The 19556-nt window shown below is 45.2% G+C and overlaps 1 protein-coding gene across 3 annotated transcripts in view; it reads right to left on the bottom strand.

The window, feature by feature from the left end:
• LOC119181126 (latrophilin Cirl) overlaps positions 1-19556 on the bottom strand; it is a 251259-nt gene that overhangs the window by 81320 nt on the left and 150383 nt on the right. For all 3 annotated transcript variants that reach the window (XM_037432309.2, XM_075874840.1, XM_075874841.1), the window contains 3 exons: positions 16767-16958; positions 5724-5907; positions 5125-5268 (listed from right to left, as the gene is read on the bottom strand). In XM_037432309.2, coding sequence (XP_037288206.2) covers positions 5125-5268; positions 5724-5907; positions 16767-16958 — 520 coding nt within the window. The remainder of the gene's footprint in view (positions 1-5124; positions 5269-5723; positions 5908-16766; positions 16959-19556) is intronic.

The following is a 19556-nucleotide window of genomic DNA, read 5'->3' on the forward strand; positions in this document are numbered from 1 at the left end:
CGATGTCTCTGCGTAGTGCTGCGGACACAGCTAGGCGTCCGCCCATGAACAGCATGTTCTCGCATACAGTGAAGTCTCCCCGGTGGTCCCAGTAACGCGTCATGTTGAGCGGCAGACGGTCTCGTCGAGGCCACCCTTTCATGCAGTATGCTTTCAGCATTGAGCACTCGCCGTCTGAAGTTTGGTGAGACCTGACGTCTTCAAGACGTACGGCCAGAGTTGAAGGAAGGGCTGCCACGACCAGAGACACAAAAATTTCTGAGCTGTCTTCTTCGGACGTGGAAGAGCCTTCGGGATCTCTAGAGAGGGTGTCTGCGGTGGCCAGGTACTTTCCTGGAACATACTTGACTGTGAACTGATATCGCATGAGCCTTATGCGAAATCTCTGGATGCGAGGGGGCATGAGGTCCAGATCGGCTGAACCAAGCAGCCTGACAAGCGGCTGATGGTCGGTTTCAACGACAAAGCTGAGTCCACGCAGGAATTTCTCAAACCTCTCGATAGCCCAAGAGACACCAAGCGCTTCTTTCTCAATCTGACTGTACCGCTGCTCAGCGGTAGTCAGTGCTCTTGATGCGAACGCGACAGCCCGTCGCTCTCCCGTCTGTTGCTCCTGCAAGAGAACCGTGCCTAGCCCAAACGAACTGGCATCTGCCGACACAAGGGTGGGTAGCTCTGGATTGTAGCTGGCCATACAAGCATTAGATGCCACCATTCCCTTCAATGTCTCGAAAGAGGTTGCTTGCGCATGGTCCCAGGTCCAGACCGCGTTCTTGTTCAACAGGAGTCGTATCGGTGTAGTGACAGCAGACAGGTTCGGTAAAAATCTTCCTATGTGGTTCAGCATGCCCAGGAAACGACGGACGCCATGCGTATCTGTCGGCGGCTTCATGTTCACAATAGCAGATACCTTGTCAGGGTCAGCCGAGATGCTACTGGCGCTCACCACTACACCAAGGAACTTGACGGAAGATACCCCGAAGGAGCATTTCGAGGCATTCAACGTAATGCCCGCTTGTTCTAACTTGCAAAAGACTGCTTGGAGTCTGCTGTCGTGCTCGGAACGGCTCCTGCCGAATACTAGAATGTCATCTACCATGTTCACACACCCTTCCAGGCCCTCTAGAATCCGAGACATTTGGCGCTGAAATACTTCGGGAGCGGACGTGATGCCGAAGGGCAGGCGGTGGTAGCAGTAGCGTCCAAACGGTGTTATGAAGGTAGTCAGCTCCTGACAACTTTCCGATAGCCTTACTTGATGAAACCCCAATTTCGCATCAAGTTTCGAGAAGACCGCGGCATTGCCAAGACGGCCAAGTACCTGGTCCACTGTGGGCATAAGGTGTCTCTCCCAAAGAACTACTTGGTTCAACTTCGTGAGGTCAACACAAATTCTGTATTCGCCATCGGCTTTGGGTACCAGCACAATACCAGCACACCACGGGGTTGGCACTGTGACTCGCCGGATGACCCCATCCCTTTCCATGGCATCTAAGTGCTTCTTGACTACGCCTTTGAGGGGAATAGGGATGTGCCTAGGAACGCTGAGAGAAAATGGAATCGCTCCCGGCTTGATACGAATGTGGTATTCTTCAGGCATCTCGCCAAGGCCTGAGAACAGCGAAGCTGCGGCCTTGTCTGACGTTGGGGGCCTATTCGGAGCTTCCGCATCTTCCACGGTGTCAACAAACTGGACGACTCCCAGGTCCACTACCGCCGAGTACCCCAGCAGAGGAGAGTGAATGGCTGCTACAACGTACAACGTTTTGCATACCGACCGGCCTCGCCACGACAGGGTAGCAGGAAACGTCCCAAGCAACCTTAGGCGGCAGCGGCCCGGCCCCATCAACCGTTCATTATCGGGTTTGTCAAGGTCTACTGGGCATCCGGCGAAGCTCGGAGGTACGACCGAAACGTCCGCCCCAGTATCCACTTTGAATTGAAGGGGGCGTCCGTTGACATGAACAACAACGTGCCGGCGTTCTGTTTGCGAGGCATCCACGGCGCAGAGCTGGATTTGGCTTAAACCCCTAGTATTATTCGAGCGGCAAACCGCCGCGAAGTGTCCCTTCTTGCGACATTGGTTGCATGTGGCCCACCATGCTGGGCACTCAGATCGCGGATGAGGGGCGTGGCCACAAAAATCGCATGCCGACTTGGGCCGGCGCGGTACTCGGGAGGCCGACAGACGTTACTTTTACTTCGGGCAGCTTCGCATGCTGGGGCGTCGGCCATTCGGTACTGGTTGTTCGCAACGGCGTCGACGTTCAGTGCGTCTGGTGCAAGGCCTGTCCCCTGACGCCGCAATTTCTCATTTTCAGCGTCTTCGTACTGTTGCACTTGGATGAGCGCCTCGTCCAGTGTAAGCTTTGGATTGCGGCAGAGCTGGTCGGTCAAGCGAGAGTCAAGCAAACCTACGATAAATCTGTCCCGAACCAGCCGGTCGTCGATTTCCCGAGAGGCGTAGTTGCACTTCTTCACGAGATTTCGGAGCGCCGTGAAAAACGCGTCGACTGACTCGCCTACCGCTTGCGTGCGCTTGTGGAACCTTCTCGACTCGTATACCTCGTTGACGGGGTGTACATAATATCCTGAAAGACTTGTTGTCACGCCGGAGTACGAGCGATGCGATAGGCCTCGGCGTCTGACATGAGAGACGAAAGCACCTCGCGACCTTGGGGACCCATACAGTAGAGGAGCGTGCATACCTTGGTTTCTTCGGGGGCGGAGGACAGTCCTGAGGCGAAGGAGTAATCCTCGAATTGTTGAAGCCACACCGTCCATTAGGCTGGGTTGTCAAAAGTGAACTGCGGCGGAGTTCGCAATGTGAAGCTGGCGATCACGGCGGAGGCGGCGGCTGCGTTATCCTGCATGTTGCACGGTTGTCACAGGATCCCACTTCTGACACCATGTAGTAACGTGCCTGGGTAGCGCGGATGCCGCTAGCCGAGCCCAAAGTGGGCGTGAAGCCCGCGAAGAATGACCCGACAACGCGTAGTTCACAAACAGCAAAAAGCCCCGTTTAATGCCCACCGATTCCTTTTATACAGAGTGGGGGCGCCACCTCCCAGTTACTAGAAGCAACAGGTGGCGTCCTCTACATACTAGGTGTCAAATTATTTTGGTGATATTTATAAAAAATATGGGTGCAATATTTTGGAATACACATATCTTTGCTCATATATTGAACAGATCAAAACTCCCATTTGATTGAATTTGCCATTAAGTGAAATACATATGAATAGCCTCTTAATACCATGCATATAACCTCACAATTAATTGATTCAGTTGGCAATTCACACCAGCTAGTTTTATAAATGACAAATAGCTCCTATTTATTGGTTCTATAGGCGACAAATACGCCTCACCTATTACAGCCTATGGGTACCAATACATACCAATAGCTGTCACCTATAGATACCAATACATATTTATTGGTCTGATAGGGCACAAATAGCTGTCTCCTATTGAACCCTAATGATGCCAATACATGTCTCTTGTTTCTATACGTGACGAATGCTACAACTTATAGGCACCTTATTGGTCTTGTCGGTGACAAATAGGTGTGGTCAATTGGTTTTTATTGGTGCCAATAGAATTTTAATAAGATCAACAAAGTCTCAATACAGCTCTTATATGACCAATAGGATTTGTCTATAGGACCAATACATTTCTCTATTACCACGCACTATACGGTGGTGAAGGCTTGCTGCTGTTCAGGTTTCATTTGATGCAGATAATACAAATGCCATTCTTTCTCGTTCAAAGGGAAGGAATTTTGAGTAGTAGCAGGATTTGAATTTTGGTATAATGCAACTGATAGCTTGTAAAACAAGTTATGTTTCCAAATTTACTATATATACTTAGAGCATATAAGCCTACGGTATAACAAGCTTTTAAACTTGAAAAATGATGAATTGATGCAAGTATAGCTTAATCTTTAAGTGTGGCTTCATGGCAGTGTGGTTTTCCTCTTGATAAATGTACTCACAAAACAGCACCTCTCCACTGCAGTGAGACCACCTTTACAGGATGGTTACATGCAGACTAATATACACCCTTTCGATCATTTTCAATGCTTTGAAATTTCTCATGTTCAAATTAAAATGACTTCGAATATATGGGGCACTCAAATATTCTAACAAGATAAGTTTCTCTAGAATTAATGAATTTTCAAAGTGTTCAGTACTGGGGCGTAGTAAAATGAACACGGACAGGTGCAAATACTTGCTACAGCCTACATTGACACGAAGGTTTTCATAAATAATGTTGCCAATAATGTAAAGCATTAAGCAAGCGTGCTAAAGGGTACATGCAAAGCATTAAGATGGGTTAGAAAGTAGCTAGTTGTGCTGCTTTTAATTCTTCACTTTATACTGCTTACATTTTTCTATATTGTCCAAAAACGAATGCTTGGAGTCCAGGTTATTATAATGGCCACACATGTCTTGGCATGATGGTGAATCCTGCACATGTCTTGACTTGGCTATATTCAGTATGTTCCACACTGTGCATGCAATAACCCCTTTAGCGGCAGTGTGTTCGATTTCGAAGGTATGTCAATCATCGCGTGGTTCTTCAAATGGCTAGAAATGCACTGTGCACATTTGTGCAGGCTTCCTGAGTAAATAATCAATGGTCATTTAACTTCAATGTGCTGCATATTGCTGCAAAGGATCACTTTGCTGGAGACACTACCATGCTCGACGATCATTCCATGTGTCGCATTCCAGGACCAGCGTCAAAAGTTTTCTTCGCTCAAAACTAATAAAACCAAAAAACAAACTGTGCATGCATTTGGGCCTAATGTTTGAATCCTTTCATACAAGAATTGAAGCCAACTGATTTCAGAACAATCAGATATTAATTTACATGCTAATAAACATTAATTACTGAATCTCATACAAAACAGCACACTCCTTCCTTTTCTTTCTTGGAGCATAATACTGGGAGCCTTGAAATCATGCCATGAAAATTTTACACATTTGCAGACAGTGAATTATATTTCACATATGGAGGGGATGAACGCCCAAACAATACCAAGATCTATACTTGCTTTGAACAATCTGAGTAGACATTTGCGCCCTGAAACAGGACTTGTAAAAAGTAGTAGTGGCGGCTCACCATTTCTGGCACTTTCCAGGAGTGTCTTGTACGGGAGATAGATGGAATCTCCTGAATCTGACCAGGATGTTCCTCGAACGATAGATGGGTCTGGAAATGTCATGTCTGTGACACTCTGAATGCTCTGGACCTTGACAGTTGCCACTGAAAAGAAAAAAAACACACGGTTAGGCTTACAAAGTTGGCTGTAAGAAAAGAAATGAAAACATAAAGCTTACATTACAATTACTTTTAATAACATCCTCTATACTTTCTTTGGCTCATCGTCTGCTAGTTCTCAATAATATTGTGTCTAATAAAAAATGAGTCGTTAAAATTTCCCTTAGCTTCTTTTCTCCTTTTCAATAGAATATGACATTCCACTAATGTTGAGCACTGGACTAGTTGGTACAGCCTAATTTCAATGTTTCACAGCACATGGAACAAGGAAGAACAATGAGGGGACACAAAGAACGTTAATTTCGCTGTTCTAAGTGTCTCCTCCTTGTTTGTCCTCGTTGCATGTGCCGTTTGTCCTCGTTGCATGTGCCGTAAAACATGGAAATTATGGCACAACAAATGTGCAGCTAAGGAAGGAACCGAGCAACGTCAAAGCTCACTGATGTTATTCTGGAGGCGGCTGTAGTTGAGGTTGGTGCTGTGGCTTTTCACCATGAGCATGGCATTACGTTCGAGCCCCTCAAGGAGTGACGAGGCAGCTGCCCTCTGCTCCATGGGCGGCAGGTCGGCCCACGCACCAGCTTGGTGGCGCTCCAGAAGGTTGCTGCTGAAGTCCACTACCGACTGTGAGGGGGAGAAAGCACATCTTTTAAAATGGAAGAAATCATAGAAAACGAAGAACAACCGAGAGACAGACAGTGACACAGAGGATGTTTACTAGAACGTTTTGTTGCGCTAGTTGGTTCATGCTAACGAAACGTTAAGGACGCAACACACACACAGACAAAAAAGGAAGGGGACTGGGTAGAGCACCAACTTGCAACTAAATTTATTTGAAAGGTGTGCTAGCTTTCAATAAAAAATAAGACCAGTGCTCATTTAGCTATGCACTGTGAATTCTTCATAAGGGGGCCAGACCTTACCAGACCAGAGTGATCTCTTCATAAGAGAACTTAAAGGATAAATATGTTCCAATTAACAGGAGTTCTGTACACCAAGAGATAATGAACAAGGATACAGTATTCAGGGACGAAACTAATCACATCAGAGGCTGCTGTTCCATTTAAGCAGTGTTCCTTTTACAGAGAGTTTACTGTATTCGCATGAAGGAGCAAAAGCATTGTGGCACGTTGACTTTTGAAGGCTTATATTATAAATGTAAAACGAATTGTGAGTATCAAAGACATGGCTGTTACCCTCTGTGAAGCAGACGCACAATTTTCCAACATCATGATGTCATTAGTGTGGGATGTCCATAAAAGTTCTCTACGAGATTCCCCTGAGCTGTAAGACAAACTAAACGGTGTATTAATGACCGCCTATAGGGGCACGTAAATAGTGTAAAAAAAGCACAGCCGGTGCACATCTTCCAGGGCATTTAAGTGATGCTCATGTGTGCCGCGTTTTGCACAAGTTAAGGTTATAGGCAAGAGCAGGGGTCAAATGGCCAGGGAGCTATTACAAGCGTTTAACATTAGAGGGAAGTGGTCCACCTGTGTCAGCGACACATCAATAGTGCTATATGAATCTGAGTTATGCTTTTTTAATACACGGCTTTCTGGTTGACGTGTATGTCCTCACTTCTTCACGCATCTGCACATGCTCAGAAGTTTTCTTGGCTCAATAAACAGTTGGTAGTTGGTGCTCATGTCTTTCTTCCTTTCCCCGTCTTAATGTTCCAAGCTTTGTGCCACATAAAATATGTTGCTCATAACTATAGCTTTATGCATATTAATTTCAGACCTACTCTTCTATTTTCGTGTACAGCTCAGTAATTGTAAGCTGCAATTATTCCCCTGAGTTACTCATTAAGCAATGTCCCCACCAAATCGCAGGTTACCAAGATACTCTCCACTAACTCTTATCCCTAACTCTTCCCAAGTGAGTGAGTGAGTGAGCAAACTTTATTTAACTAGCGGACTGAGGCGTGGGCCTAAGCCGCGCCAGGGGCGGTGGAGAGACCCTGTCTCTCAGCCGTCTCCCGTGCTCGCTGTATGGCCCATATTTGATCTGTCCGATCTGAGCTGATCAGCGCGGCTCTCCACCGCGCCCCAAGCTGTTCTGGGGAGACTGCATTGGCGTCCTGTATCTGTGTGCATTCCCATAACATAAGCTCTAAGGTGGCGCGTCTCATGCTACATAGCTTACACGAGTCATCTGAATATAGTTCGGGGTAGATGCGATTTAGGTGCTTCGTGTTGGGAAATGTTGTAGTTTGAAGTCGCCCCCGATCAACCTCCTGAGATCTGTCTATGTGGAGCTACGTGGTGGAAATCTGCACCTCAACTTTTGGTAGAATTGGATAATGTCGCAGAACCTAAACATTCTGTCCCTCTCCCACCACTCCTCTCCTCCCAGTACCTCATTTGAAGCTCCATCGCGAGTGCGGTAAGTGAGACCTCGCGCTACGCGGCGAGCCTCCTCGTTGAGGTTGGGAATGAGGGACGCACACGGGGTGTGGGCTGGGAACCATATAATATACCTTTCTTCGAATTCCTCGGATGATATGAGATTTGCCTTGCGGAAGAGTATGTTGGCTGCCTTGGGAGATATTCTTCCTCGTGCATAGTTACGGATTGCCGACTGCGAGTCGCTGATGACATACTTTGGGGAAATTATGGCCTGTGCAATAGCCACCTCTTCCGCGATTTCTGAATTATCCGAGCGTATGGAGCATGCGTTTACGCATTTGCGGTCAGTGTTTATCACTGCCGCAACGTAGGATTTGTGACTAGGGTACTCTGTTGCGTCTACAAACATTGCCTCCTTGTCTCTGCCGTAGGCCTTAAGTAGAGTTCTAGCACGGCTTTCTCTTCTGCCCTGATTAAGTTTGGGGTGCATGTTTTTGGGCAGATTGGGGACCTGGATCTTTTCCCTGATCCCCTTTAGAACCGACACTTTACTTCCTTGTTGCCTATGGTAATTTACCCCAACTTCGATGGGGATACACCGTCCTGTGCGGGTGCTGGCTAGTCTCTCCAACTGGGCAATCTGTTGCGCTTCTATCAGCTCCTCTTAAGTGTTATGTAAGCCCAGTTGAAACAGTTTTTCGTTGCTGGTGCTATCTGGAAGGCCTAAAGCTTGTTTGTACGCCTTTCGTATGAGTGCGTTGATTTTGAGTTTTTCGGCTGTATACCAGTTTAGATATGCCGCTATTTATATAATATGACTTATGGCATATGAATAAATAAGCCTGATGATGTTAGCCTCTTTCATGCCCTGGTGTTTGTTTGTGACTCTCTTGATTAGCCGTATTGCGTTGGTCACTTTAGTTACTAACCTCTCGACGGTTTCCCCGTTTGTACCCTTAGACTCGATGATTTTTATTTATTTATTCAATACTGTGGGCCTTTTCAGGCCTATACAGGAGAGGGCGTACAGAGCAAATAACACTTCATATCGCAAAGAAAGATAACGATATAACAGTATAAAGCAATAAATGAACAATGATGAGTCCAAAAACTCTGATTTGTTGCACTATAGAAATAGTCCTGCCGTTTTTGGTGTGAATTTGGATCTCTTCGTAAGCACGGTCCCGGTTGTATTCCTTGGGTGGTCTGCCTTTAAGCGTGGGGTGATAGAGGAGGAGTTCGGATTTATCTGGCGAGCACTCGAGGCCAGTACCTTTAAGATACTCCTCAATAGTGGTGACGGCCTCCTGTAGTCTCTGCTTTATCACTCCGTCACTACTTTCACATGCCCAGGTGGTGATATCATCGGCATATATAGAATGATGTATTCCATATATTGAGTTCAGCCGCGCCGGGAGTCCTATCATTATGAGATTAACCAGCATTGGCGATATGACCGAACCCTGCGGGGTACTAGCACTGCCCATAAGCCTTTCCTCAGATCTCAGTTCTCCCATTACGATGGATGCCGTTCTGTCTGTTAGGAAGTCCTTGACATAGTTATACGCTCTCGATCCTAAGCTTAATTGGCAGATCTGATTTAATATTGCCGTATGCGATGCTTTGTCGAAGGCTTCTTCAAGGTCTAATCCTAAGATCGCCCGGGTAGCTCTTGTTTTGTTGGCTAGAATCTGCTGCTTAATTTGCAGCATGGCGTCTTGCGTGGAGAGCCGTGTGCGGAACCCCAACATAAAATCTGGGCGGATTTCGTTCTCCTCATGATAAGTGTTGATTCTGTCTAGAAAAGCGTGTTCCATCAACTTCCCAGCACAAGACGTTAGTGATATGGGGCGTAAATTCGATAGATCGGGGGGTTTCCCGCGCTTGGGGATGAGGATTACTTTAGCTTTTTTTTTTCCACTGTTTTGGTATAGTGCCCTCCGTCCAGCACTCGTTAATATATTGCGTGATGTTCTTTATGGCTTGGTCGTCAAGGTTCCGTAGTGTTCTGTTAGTGATCCCGTCTGGTCCCGGTGCAGATTTGGTGTTTAGCTTCTGTAGCGCAGCCCTGATTTTTGCCACAGTAAACTCCTCATCTAAGAGCTCGTTCGGGCGTCTGGAATATGGTCCGTGCTCTATGACAGGCATGGCGGGAATGTACGTGTTGCTAGCCTCAGCGATAAAGTCCTCACTGCCGTTATACCGGTGCACCAGTTTACGCAAGGTTTGCTTGTGTGGTGATTTGGTGTTATCTGGGTCTAGCAGGTGTTTGAGCATGCGCCATGTCTGACCAGCATTCATTTGGCCATCGAGGCTACTACAAACTTGGTCCCATTGCTGTTTGCTTAGCTGCTTACAATGTTCTTCGATCTGTTTGTTCAGCTTGGCTATGCGCTTGCACAAGGGCCTGTTGTGCTTCTGTACCAGCCATCTATTCTGCAGTGATTGCTTGGCCTCCCACATATGTGCGAGACGGCTATCAATCTGCTCTAGGGGTGGACTTGAAGTGAAACTTCGCGTTGCCTCGCTGACGTCGTTATTCACATCTTTGATCCAATCTACAATATTGCTGATAGGGTCTTGTTCTTTCGCGTTTCTGACTTTCCGAAACTTATCCCAGTCAGTCCATCTAATCTGTTTCTGAATTTCTGCGGCAGCCATGGTTTCTATCCTGATTTTTAATATTCGATGATCACTACCCAGATGATCGAAAGTGTTTTTCCATTTAGCGGTCCCCACGTTACGAACTAACGTTAAGTCTGGAGTGGTGTCTCTTGCAAGCCCAGTTTCCATACGCGTAGGGAAGTTGGGGTCAGTGATGAGAGTTAAGCCTGTTTCTTGAATATCCTGCCATAGCGTTTTTCCTTTGGCTCTTGTGTATCCGTATCCCCAAACACTGCGTGGAGCATTAAAGTCTCCACCTATGACGAGTAGATTGGGTCCCGCTATATCTACGACCTTCTTAAAGAGAAGAAGGAAGCGTTGCCGTATGCGTGTGGGATTGCTGTACAAATTCAGAATAAATATGTTCGGAGATTTTTTTTCTTGTAGGGAGGGGCAAGTTGTACGAGTATATGCTCAATTTCTGTGATGCGGGTGTCATGGCAGATTGCTACGAGTCCCTTTCTTACTAGAGTGGTTAGTGTTCTAATATCCCCTTTTGGGGGGCCGATCGCCTGATATCCCGGTAGCTTAGCTAAACCATGGGTTTCCGGCAAAATTAGAACATCCGGTTTGATACTGTCTCTAAGGTGTTGTTGCCGGACTGCTCTCTTCCCCTCATAGCTCCTGCAATTCCACTGCCAAATAATTAAGTACCCTTTTCTGGGCTTCCCTATTTTGAGTTGGCTATCGAAGAGGGAGGAGGGTGAAAGGAGGCACGCCTCATGAATTTAGTTGATATAGCCGCTGATGTGGTGCCCTGAGATAAGTGTGAATTGCCTTCAGTGCTCATCGGAAGGTTGGTAGCTGGAAGTACCGGAGGTGTCCTAGGGTTCAGATTGGCTACGTTAGCTTCGAGTTTATCTAGTCTATTCATGATCATGAATATTGCAAGCGAGAGGTTGTTGGTTGCCTCTGCCTGTTCCTTAACTGCTTTCTGTATTTCGGACAATGTTCGATTAATGTTCGAGGTTTGCGCCATAGTTTTGTCATTAGACACCTGGGCTTTTCTTTTAAGAGGTGGCGGGGTACTGTCCTCGTCCATTCGGTTATCTGGCATTTCTTCGAGGCGCTCTTGGGCCGCGGAACGCATTTGACTAGAAGCTCTATTTGTGCAGTTTTTTAGACTTTGAACTTCCTGAGTAAGCTGTGATATCAATTCTCTAAGCTCAGCGTTTTCTTTTTTCAGTTCCGCTATAGCACTGACATTATGCGCAGTCTCCCCCAAAGGCTCAGGGCGCGTCCCTTTAGCCATGTCCGACCAGCTCACCGTGAATGACGGGTTCCCTTGATGGCCATTGCCACCCTTTGGCTTAGACTGGGATCTGGAAGGGGATGTAGTGCGCCTTCTCGGTCCCGGAGACTTGGAGGTGTGGCCATGGGGCGTTGCGCAGAACCAGGACCTTGATCTGGACCCAGGTGTTGCCCTCGTCCGGAATTTGGACCTCCCGCGTTCGGTTGGCTTGGTGGTAGGGGGATAGTTCTCCTCGAGCGTCTCGAAGTTGTCGAAACCACTGGCGTTGTTTTATGATGTAGGGTGTCTTGAACTTGGCCTTGCAGAGCTTGTCAGCCGTGGGATGATCCTTGCCGCACAGCTGACATCATGGCTGACAGTGGTGGTCCTCGCTCGGATCAGGCGTTCCACAACCCGCACATAGCTTGTCATTTGGCCTCCAACACACGTCACTGCTGTGCCCAAGTCTGTTGCATTGTTTGCAAAAGTCAACTTGTTTCCTGTATAGTGAACAGCGTGTGAGCACTCCTCTGTACATGACGTGCGTCGGGACTCTGCTGCCGCCAAAACGGACTATCACTGTCGTGGTGTTGCCAAGACGTTTGGCTGCGATCGCCGTAGGGTTTCGGGCTGTAATAATAGCTGCGGTGATGTACCGTGGGGTTTCGTTCAAAGGAACTCCTTTGATTACACCTTTGGCAGTGAGTTCCGGGGCCGTCTCGTATGCTCCCACCTCATACAACTTGTCGTTGGCTTTGACGTGCTTGATGCCTTGGTACTTGTCTACTTGGTCTTGGTTTGGGGTGCTAACGACCAAAATGTTCTGAAAATTATTCGGACAAATCGTGTCCGTCTCTCCTTCTTCATAAAGTATCTCGGCTGCTTCATACACAGCTTTGTCTAGCTCCGTTAAGCTGAGCTTGGATAGCTGCAGTCCTCCTCTTGGCCTTATAACTATCTTGTAGTCGCCTGTCGGCAGTCTTGGCATTTTGCTGGCTCTGGTTATCCGGAATATCAGATTTGCACCGCGCGTTCTAGGCGTTCGGGTAGGGCTAAGGCTACCACGGCGTTCCTGCCTACCTTTCTTCGAACGTTTTCCGTTTCGAACTTCTTTCCACTCGTTGCCTGTGTCATCTTCTCGTTGAGTGACGTCTTCGTCTTCCCGTTGGGTGGCGTCTTCATTCTGCTGCGATACCTCCATTATTGATGATTACGGCCTGTATGGCGCAAACGCCGAGGCCTGGCTATCGTGAGGCCGCCCCAGTCGACGAGGAGCGCCGGTCGTAGGAATAGTAGACGCTGCTTGGTGGGGGCTGGTTTTCGGTTCTAAAATCTCGAAAAATGATCACCCACCTTAGAATATGGTCTCTTTGGATTCTCGGGGACGAGAAGAATCGGATGGTATATAAATCCGAGCGGTGCCTAGCTGTATTCGCTGCGAAATCATTCTATGAGAACGGAGCCGACGTGAAGAGCGTCCATTCACCTCGTTGACCGCAGCGCCTTCCCAACTCTTCCCAATCGCCTTAAACTTTCCAGTAAACACACGAATAGCACTAGACAGATTGTCTTCCTGCCTTACACTCTTCTAAATTGGTATGCTATCCCTTTCTTTATGAACTATGATGGCTATAAATCCGCTGTAGATTTCTTCCAGTATGTTTGCATGAACTGTTTATTTGTTTATATAAACAGCCTATAAAAAAAAGCTTGTTACACAGGCTTATATGCTCTAGGTATAGTAAATTTTGAAATGCAACTAGTTTACAGGTTATCACTTGCATTGTATCAAAAGACAAATCCTGCAACTATTCAAAGCTTCTCAAACTTCCTTTGAACCAAAGAGAATGACCTTTGCCCATCCCTTCTTTAAATTCTTTAAAGATATTGTGCAGGTTACTTTGGTAATGAAAAGTATGATCGTTTTTCTTTATGTTCATATACAAATTCAATTCGACATTAGACTTTCTTTAAAACGAACTTATTAGGAGTTTGTCTTATCAGGAGTGCCCCCCAAAACCAAATGCTAACGTGTCAAGTACGACCAAATATGTTGCTTGAAAACACTGAATGCTTATAATGAGGAGGAAAAAAACAAGAAAAAGCTCAGCTTGATAAAAACTATACTTTCAAGTAGAGACTTATCTAACTAGTACTTGATTTCAAGAGTTCATATATATATGCTCACGAATAAATTGCTACCACATTTTAACAATAAAACTGTAGCACGACCCTATTTTGACAATTCGAAAAAGATAAAAAGGAAGAGACAAGCACAATTTTTTACAAAGGATGAAAAATTTATTCTTATTGCTGTTCACCTTCAGAAAAGCTGTTTTACTGGCTTTGCTATCGCTTTTAGATATGCCTCCATTGGATACCTCTACTTTCACAAAGCCAATATATGCCAAGTTGCTTATGAAAGTCTGCAAGCTTATTTTTGAGGTTTCGATACTACTTTCTTATTTTCAGCCAGCAGTAACTTTTCCTGAAGGACATGCAGTTGAACGTCTTTGTTTACCCTACACATGATCACAAGCCTCGGGCACACAAAGAAGATATGATGCAGCTGTATTTAGTGTGCAAAATGACTTTCCTTTGTCAAGCGCTTTCATAATGAAAATGGTGCATCACAAGTTGCTACATTCAAGTGGGAACAGATATGATGCACACAGGCCCTATGCAAAACAACGAAAACTGACAACATGTGCTCAGGTGTCATTGTGTGACAGCGAAAGCAATGCATCTGACTCCTCTTATGGGAGTCCTAAGGCCACATATGTTGTTCCCGTTTCATGTAAAAAAATTCGCAGAGTGCGCGTTAACTAAAAGCTGAATTCTCCTGTCTCTCATTCCCCCTTAGCAGCCATTGGCATATACATTGAGCTCTATCTTCTATTGTTCAACGCAAAGAAGAAATCTCTCACCGGCACTACCCTGGAGGTCAAAATGTTATACTTGTTACACACTACTACAACAGCTACGAGGCACGAACGGGTACCGCTATAAGGAGCTTCGCCCCTAAAATACAGCCGCTTGACTAAGGCGTGATTATGTCGCTGAAGGCAGGTTACCGCAAGTGCGTGATTGACAGGTTTCTGCTCAACATTAGGTTGAAGCGGGACACCGATGTTGACTTGTGAAATGCTTCGAGCGGCGTGGATTAGTGTGACGGCGACCACGATTGCAAGTTTCTTTCGACACGCTTGATTTACTACCGCACCAGATGCCAGCGATGAGCCATCATTAGACGAGCCCGCTGCGGCGGATGGTTTCGCCACATCGGACGAAGTCTCAGCATCATGGACGGCACTTCGTGAAGCCGGTGTTGTGCCCGACAGCGAGTCATTCTGAAACTATGTGAGTGCGGACTCCGAAGTGGTGGCAATGGAACAGCTCCCCGATGATGAAATCGTGCGCGCTGTCAACCATCTATACGAGACCAGCGGCGATCACTCTGCCAACGCAGGGGAGACCGCCGTGCGGGCAACCAACGTACCGGCAACATTGAAGGCACTAGATCACGAGGGCGGAGAAGATGGCTTGAACATTGCGGCCACAGCTGAGCGAGCCATCATTCGCATTAGGAAGATGCACTAGCGTTTGATTACAAATTTCTTTGCAGCTAAGCCTGTTTGAAGTGCAATAAAATAAGTGCTTGCCATTCCCTTTTTCTTTGTGGAATGTGGTTACTTTGTTGCGTACCACCGTGAGGCGAGATGCTATTTCGCCCGTTATTTGTTTTGTGTAAGTACAGTGCATAATATTTGCAGTAAATACTCCCTGTGGCTATAATGAAATATTGGTTATAACGAGTGAATCGTGGTGGCCCTCCAATTTCGTTACAACGAAGTTTAACTGAATTAGGAAAAGTGCTCTATATGAAACGTGAACTTGAAATGTAACTGGCATAATGACACGGAGCGAGACTTTTTTGAGTGGCATCACCTGGTGTCACTTCAACAAAGTGCAGTTTAGAGATTTCTTCAGCAACTGCAGAGCGGCACTGCCACAACAAAAGTCATATTGTTATTTTGTTTTGTTTTGTTTTCGGTTTCAAGGGAGCAAGAGGGCACATGTGTCTAAAATGGCAAGAGCGGCAGCAGTGCCAGCTCAAGGGGCACTAGCCCCCCCCAAAGCTACCTATAAAAAATATTGGCTTGCCTCTAGCACACCCACGCACACTAACAAGCGCTCTCTCTCGCCGTTCCTGAAACTTCAAGCACACCTTGTGCAACACTGCCACTTAGTGCGTTTTCGTCAGCGGGACAACTGCAAAAAATTTGAAAATCTATAGATTGTTGGGGGCTAAAACTCAATTATGTCAAAGGTGTCTCCTATTGTTACTGTTACACAGAAGTCTCAAATACATGCGCTTCTATGGAGTAACAACGGCAAACATAATAACTTCGTAATATCAAGGAATTCCTTGTATGAAAGTTTGTTATAGGCAGGTTTAACAAGACTACCTACTCAATTAAACAATAATTATGTACAACATTTTTTGTTGGGCAAGGAATGGCAAAGAATGCTTGTTTTTAGAGTGCAGCTTTTAGGCACCCGTTCCTCTGCTGAGCAGTGTCGTAGTTACTATTGGTGGCGTAACTGATAGAAATGAAAAAGAAAATGAGAAAAAAAAACCATAATTGAATGAGATTTGAGCCCGATTCCTCTGCATGGCACTCGAGTATTCGAACACAAAGCCACGCCAGTGCTTGAAGAACATTTGCAAGCGGACCTCACACAGGCATCATGTTTGTTAAGGAATCGTGTTAACCTATGCAACATAACCTGGTGTAACAGTAAAAGAACTGCTGGTCATCACACAATGCTGGCTGTGCAATCAATCTGCGTACGGTTTAATGCATCCCACTCAGTGCAAAATACTCAGTCATAATTCTTCATCGTCATCAGCTACACGCTTGTTCAGGCTCTGAAAAACTGAAGCTTTTCCATACCATTCCATCAGCCACATGCAGGATTAACCAAGTGCCCGTGACACCTCAAAGATATGCAGCGAGTACTGTCCTACTAATTACGATTTATGGCATATCTTGTGGAAATCCAAAACATCAAACATAGTTAGTTTGCCCAACACGAAGCTGCACTCAGTATTATTGGCTTCAATAAAACTTGGTCCTGGGCAAGTAGATTCCCGCTTGGAAGGAAAAAAAAAACATTTTTTCCTTCCAAGTCATTGGGCAGTATTGTAACCGTCTGTGAAATTGAAGCCTTACATTCATGAGCTCTTCAACGACTTGCTGTCGCTGGTAGCTATCTGATGCCTGGTCCAGCTCGTCTTCCATCTTGGAGAGCAGCTGCTGCACTATGCTGGTCATGTGCAGCAAGTCTCCGCCGTACAGTGACTTGACACGTGTCTTCTGTGAGAGCTCACTGCCCAGATTCACCACAGAAGTGCCACCCGAAATCTGAGACACAAGTAAAGAACACAAGCATGAGAACTATTCAAAGAGACTGGCCGCCAATTCTTATGGTACTTGATTGCTGCAGTGCAACAGAAGGCTTATGGGTCCTGTAGTGTTTGATCACAAAATGTTTACTTGTTTCATTTTAATTCAGCAATGTGAATATCATCAGAGATTAAGCAGGGAAGGCACATAAAAAATAATCTAGGTTTACAGATAATCATACACGGTTAAAATCACATTAAAAGTCAAGGTGACAAAATAACACATAAAATACTACATTACACAACAGCATTAGAATAACACGACAATAAAACAATGTTAGTAACAACAACATCATACACGTAATTATCACTGAAAACAACTGCATCAGAGATAAGGCATACATTTGTAACATGGCTTAAGGCCAGCAAGTATACATTACTGTAAGAAGAACACATTATTAAAACTATGCATTAGTAACGTGACACAGACTCATAGCGTAGCAGGTTTATAGATTTTGCAATGTCGGTACTGCTCCTTGTGAAGCAAGTAATTCATTTTGAAAGGCACTTGTAAATAATTTTATAGATGATTTGTCGGTTAGAGTAGGTTTCAGTGAGTTCATGTGGAAAGCACCATTAGAAAATCCTAATCGCAATTTTCAGATTTGTGGTGACTGAAGTCATAGCTACAAGCAGTTGGCAGTGAGCATGGCAGCATTTGACATTGCTGGTCGTGATAGCCTTTTAAACTTTAGTAACACAAAAGCATTGAACACATCAGCACTACCGCAAGCCATATGCATATGGAATAATCTTACCGGTGCTATCCCCTCTGATAGTAACCCCAGCACGTTTCAGCACAAACTCGACATACATATTATTAATACAGTTGAACCCCTTTATAAGAGGCATGCTTTGTGCAGCATTTGTCTTTTATGTAGTCTTTATAAGCAGTGCGCCTTGTATGCATTTTCCTATAAACCCGTATTTTACTGTAGGCACATTGGTATATTTTATACCCATTTGTCTCTTATATCAGTGACTGTATAGTGATGTAATAACTTTTTCTACCGTTAATCTTTCAAGCATTTTTCTATTATGAAATGTTGCGCTTTCTTTTGATTAAGATGCTGTAATCAGCTCTTTTGTGTATTCTTGAATTATTGATTGCATTGTTAATTTTGTTATGTTGCATTTTGTTGTAATTATTGTCATGTCCTGCAACACTGTTCATTATAGGTTCACCTTTGATTTCACAGTAACCCCGCTTATTCAATCCCGGAAAGTATATCATCCCGGGACCCACAGTGCAATATACTCTTAGCGTCAACTGCAACAGCTAAATTTGCAAAGCCCTCTTGTGGCAGAGCCATGTGCTGCCATCTGACCAAGAATGAGAAAGATATTTCCAGCGATGCAAACGTGGCATTCCTTCTGTTGAACATGTTTTACCCCACGCAATCAATTAAGTTGCCCTTATTTATTTACCACTTCACTAAAAATTCTTGGTATTGTGGTAGAATGATTCAGGAATGTGCAAAGGTAATATTGAGCAAAGCTGCTCTGGAGGCAAGTGTGTAACATTTTTATGACTTCAGTGAATGTGCACTGTATTGCACACTGGGGGTGAGTGCTGCTGGCGTGGAGGTGCGAGTGTGTACTAGTAGATGTACTTGTCGCATAAGCTGGCATCCAGGTTTCCAGTTGACATAGCTATAAAGCGAGTTATTTTTTTTTCATTCCGCCATATATGTGCTACAGCCTGCATATATGTTATGTTGATGCAAATTTTCTTCTAAAAGGATACTATTATTATTTCAGCAGCATTTATAGTTTCCTTCATATCGCTGCTTCACGAAACTGTTTCATATTTAGCATGAAACTGCTTAAAGGACCCCTGAAACCCAATTTCGAAACTCGAGATGCTTCTGTTGTTTGACAGTTCTACATGTAGGGCACTTCTGACCGATTATTAGTGACAAGCGTTGCGTGTAAGATATTTTAATTTGGTTTTAAAATAAGGGTGAATGCTCATCTGAGTTACCAGCCCCAGTTTATATTTCAGATCAAGAGTGCTTAGTAGCACTATGACAAGAGGGGATAGAAGAGATTAAATAGTTGGCAGTTCATCGCTCTGTCTCGTCTCCTCTATACTCTCCTATCATATGTGCTGCTAAGCCCTCTATATCATGTTGTATCAACGCACCCAATCTTACTGTCCCCAAATTTCAGGTTTGAAGTAGACAGACATCCCATGTGACGTTTCACGAGTAAGGCGAGTATTGTCGCCATCAAAGAATATTTGCGAGGTGCACACGATACCCTGACTGGCACCTGGCAAAGACTATTGTTGATCCCCTCTCTAACTCTGTTGACGGTTTTTGCTTGACGCCAGAAATTCTTTTTTGAGGGGGGACACACTAAAAGCATCCATATTCTTGACCAATCACAAGTCCCGCAATTTCAAAGCAGTGCGTTTAGCGTCACCGAAGTGTGAACGCACATTGTCTCAGGCGGTCCCTCATTGTGGGGCGTTTGTTTTTTAACAATATTTAGGTAAGCGTTTCAAATTGATGCAATATCGTTTCAAGTTAACATTAGCATTAATTATAGGCTG

Source organism: Rhipicephalus microplus, chromosome 10 (assembly GCF_043290135.1).
Source record: "Rhipicephalus microplus isolate Deutch F79 chromosome 10, USDA_Rmic, whole genome shotgun sequence".
Classification (NCBI taxonomy): domain Eukaryota; kingdom Metazoa; phylum Arthropoda; class Arachnida; order Ixodida; family Ixodidae; genus Rhipicephalus; species Rhipicephalus microplus.